This window comes from Pecten maximus, unplaced genomic scaffold (assembly GCF_902652985.1).
Source record: "Pecten maximus unplaced genomic scaffold, xPecMax1.1, whole genome shotgun sequence".
Classification (NCBI taxonomy): Eukaryota; Metazoa; Mollusca; class Bivalvia; order Pectinida; family Pectinidae; genus Pecten; species Pecten maximus.
In genome coordinates this window covers 7,204-11,093 of record NW_022979287.1, presented here as the reverse complement: position 1 = coordinate 11,093, position 3,890 = coordinate 7,204, and the positions used below count along the sequence as shown (strand labels likewise).

At 42.6% G+C, this 3,890-nt stretch overlaps 1 protein-coding gene across 1 annotated transcript; it reads right to left on the bottom strand.

Annotated features, from left to right (window-relative positions):
• Positions 1-1,076: 1,076 nt before the first annotated feature.
• Positions 1,077-1,784, bottom strand: LOC117318441 (uncharacterized protein K02A2.6-like). Its single transcript, XM_033873427.1, has one exon. It carries the CDS (start codon positions 1,782-1,784, stop codon positions 1,077-1,079), a length of 708 nt encoding a protein of 235 aa, XP_033729318.1.
• Between the last annotated feature and the right edge of the window lie 2,106 nt (positions 1,785-3,890).

The following is a 3,890-nucleotide window of genomic DNA, read 5'->3' as shown; positions in this document are numbered from 1 at the left end:
ATGGGGACAATGGCCATCTGTCCCCCCAGCAGCGCAACTACAAGAAGCATGCATCTACACGAGTTGTGGTGGAGAGGGCCTTTGGCCTTCTCAAAATCAAATGGAGACGGTCTCCATCATCTGGAAATGCTTGATGTTGATGATATGTGTAGGGTTATTTGTGCAGGCTGTGACTTGCATAATTTTGTTTTAGCAGAGGATGGCCCAGATCTCCTACCCGATCCCGAGGTTGAGGAAGAGAGAGATGAAGAAACCCATGGTGACAACTTGAACACTACTGGTCATATTAAGAGAGACTATATAGCTGGTTTGCTAATGTAAAAAAAAAAGAAAACTTCAAACCACACTGTTTCAAACTCAGAACACAAGACACGTTAACAGAACATGGCGACTTTTTATTAATAATACTCAGCACAAGTATATGGACATAGTACTATCTACACGTAATGACGCTACGCGTTAAAGGTACATTACCCGAACCTGTAGTATGAATTATGTAATTGATCATACTTGTTACATCTCCCCTCTTTAGATAGCAAAACTGATCCAAAATATTAACTGGCAAAATTGTTCCAAATTCTAGTAACAGTGTTCCTTACCTATGAAATATGTTCACAAGAATAGTCTCTAGTTCTACACAAAATTGTAAACTTGAGATAAATTGTAACAATAAAATCATCAAATCTAATTATGAATTGTTGTCATTAAACTGATCGAAACAAAAGAATTGAACCTAATCTAGGGAAAAGGGGTAGACTGCCCAGATCCCACAGGAGTACAGGGATTATTCTGCCCTTGAACACTACTCCTGTTGATAACTAACTAGAATTATATACATTCACTTGGTAACAACATAGTCTTTGAACTTTGTTGGAAGACGGACATTCCTCCTTGGGCGGACCCCTGTGCAGGTAGAATCCGTGGATTTGGACGGTGTTGTTGTTACCACTGGAATAGTAGTCTTTCTTGGGGTAGAACCAACATCACTAGGTGTAGTAGAGATAGTAGAAGGTTCCGTCGTTAAGACCCCTTTGTCCTCATGATCACTACACGGCCTATCCATATTAACATATGGTTTAACCGATTGTAGATGTCGGCGATTTCTCTGATAAACACCCTGTGGTGTTCCTGACTAAATATGAACGTTTCTCCAGGTCTGCGCGCTCAACAACTCCACTTGTTGACCAAAGTTTTTCTTTGTCTACTTTGATCCTTACGTCATCCCCCACATCAAGTTGAGGTAGTTCTCGATTTCCATTACGCCTATTGTAGTAGAATGCATACCGCTTCTTGTACTGCGTGTCTCGTGCCCGTACGACTTTGGGTTTTGGCCATTCCGGAAGTAGTTTCTTTTCCGTTACAGGTAATTTTGTTCGGATTTGTCTCCCCATCATTAATTGACTTGGACTGTACCCAGTTGACCCATTAGGCGTTGCACGATAAACCATGAGAGCCGCAAAAACGTCATCTTGTGCCAATATGCGTTTAGCTATCTTCACCGCACTCTCAGCCTCCCAATTACCTTGAGGGTAGTGAGGGCTGGAGAATACTTGTCTAAATTCATAATCCCTTGCGAAATCAGCAAACTCATCCGACGCAAACTGTGTACCGTTGTCGGATACAAGTTCCTCTGGAATACCCCAATGCGCGAAAATGTTTTTCATTCGAAGAATAACTTGACTACTGGTAATGTTGGTAAGATGAGCAATCTCGACATATCGAGAGAAATAGTCAATCAGAATGAGGTAATTCTTGCCCAGAGATCTGCTGCTACTCTCTGCCATGAACGTGAAGGCAGTGCCGTCGTTTTCAATGGCTCCTTCCGTTGAGTTGGTTTGTGTTCATGGCAAAACTTACATGAACTTATTCTGTCCTTGATACTTCTGGTGATGCCTGGCCACCAAACTGTAGACTTTGCCCTATCGCAACATTTGTCAATTCCCATGTGACCCTCGTGGATATTTTCTAATATCTCCTCCCGCTGTTCATCTGGAATGACCACTCGACCTCTGAACAATAGTAGACCATTAGACACAGACAGCTCCCCTCTCGTAGTAATCATGTGCTTTTTCATCCACACCACTGATTTTGCTCGGCCATCCATGTTTAGTGTACACTAGAGCTTTCTGAACTCCTAGATCATGTAGTTGAGCCTCCCGTACGCGCTCAAGCCTCACATCAGAAATAGGTCTAAATGTCTCTACTGAATTAACATACAGTTCCACTTCGTCACTCGAACTTCCCTCCTCATGTGTAATAGGACTCGGGCTTCGCGACAATGTATCTGGAACAACGAGCATTTTCCCGGGTACGTGCTCAGCAACCGGATTGACCCTCCTTAACCTCATTAGACGGCGTTGACACCTGAATGGAGTCTTGTCCAGGTCTTGGGTATTGATCAGGGGTACTAACGGTTTATGGTCCGTTAAACGTTTGAATTTTTCCAAACCTACTAGGTATCTTTCGAATCTTTCACACGCCCACACCGAGGCCAAACATTCTTTTTCGATTTGTGCATATTTTGTCTCTGCCTCTGTAAGTGTGCGTGAACAAAACGCGACTGGTTTGAGTTCTCCTTTGTCATCTATTTGGTAGAGAGCAGCACCAAGTCCAAAACTGCTTGCGTCCGCACTAAACACAGTTTCGCGTCATAAAAGTCCAAAACCGGAGTTTCTGTCAACTTACGCTTGACCTTGTCAAACGCCTGTTCTTGCATCGGAGTCCACATCCATGCTTGATCTGATTTAAGCAAATCTGTCATAGGTTTCATATCATTTGATAAACCCGGCATGAAGCGACCAAGATAGTTGATCATTCCGAGTATGCGTCTCAATTCTGTGACATCCTTAGGAGCATCAAGGTTCCTAATAGCTGCTATCCGTTTAGGATTAGGTGAGATTCCCTCTGAGCTTATCACATGACCAAAGTACTCGATGCTTGATTTCCCAAATTCACACTTGTCTTTGTTAAGTTTTAGACCTGAGGCAGTAATTCTGTCTAACACTCTTTTCAAACGTTCATCATGTTCCTCCACAGTCTTCCCATATATCAAAGTATTATCAATAATAGCCTCCACACCTTCTAGTCATGAAAGAAGTTCCGTCATCTTTCTCTGGAAAATCTCTGGGGCTGATGTGATGCCAAATGGAACCCGACGAAAACAAAACCGGCCTAAGGGTGTGATAAATGTGGTGAGCTTAGAGCAATCTGGGTGTAGTGGTACTTGGTAGAACCCACTACTAGCATCAAGCTTAGAAAATACTTTGGCACCAGTAAGTTTTGGAGCAATATCCTCGAGAGTAGGTAACATAAGTATCTCGCGCTTTACTCCTTCATTAAGTTTCTTCAGATCAACACAAATTCTGACATTACCGTTCTTTTTCACTACCGGTACCATAGGGGCGCACCAATCTGTAGGTTCTGTGACCCTTTCAATTATCCCTTAACTCTCCATCCTCTGTAGTTCCTGTGAAACTTTATCAAGTATTGGGAATGGAACACGTCTGGCTGTAGTCACACAATAAGGTTCAACTCTGTCTCTCAGTTTAATGTATGCTGGCTCACAGTTCAGTAGTCCTGATGACCCAAATATTGAAGAGTTGTCAAGTTTCACATTTTCCTCAATCCTAACAACAAGACCTAGTTTCATTGCAGCATCACGACTAAGTAAATTACTCCTATTCTGTCCTCCAATGACATAAAATTCTATTGGATAATTGGTACCTTTATACCGTACTTCATGGGTGAATCGGCCAACACAACCAAGCGTGCCTCCCGGAGTTTGGAGTACAGTGTTGTTGTAGATCTTCTTCAACACTGGTTTGTTTTTCAGGCGTTGATAAGTCAGCTCAGCCATGACAGATATATCTGCTCCGGTGTCGATTTTCAAT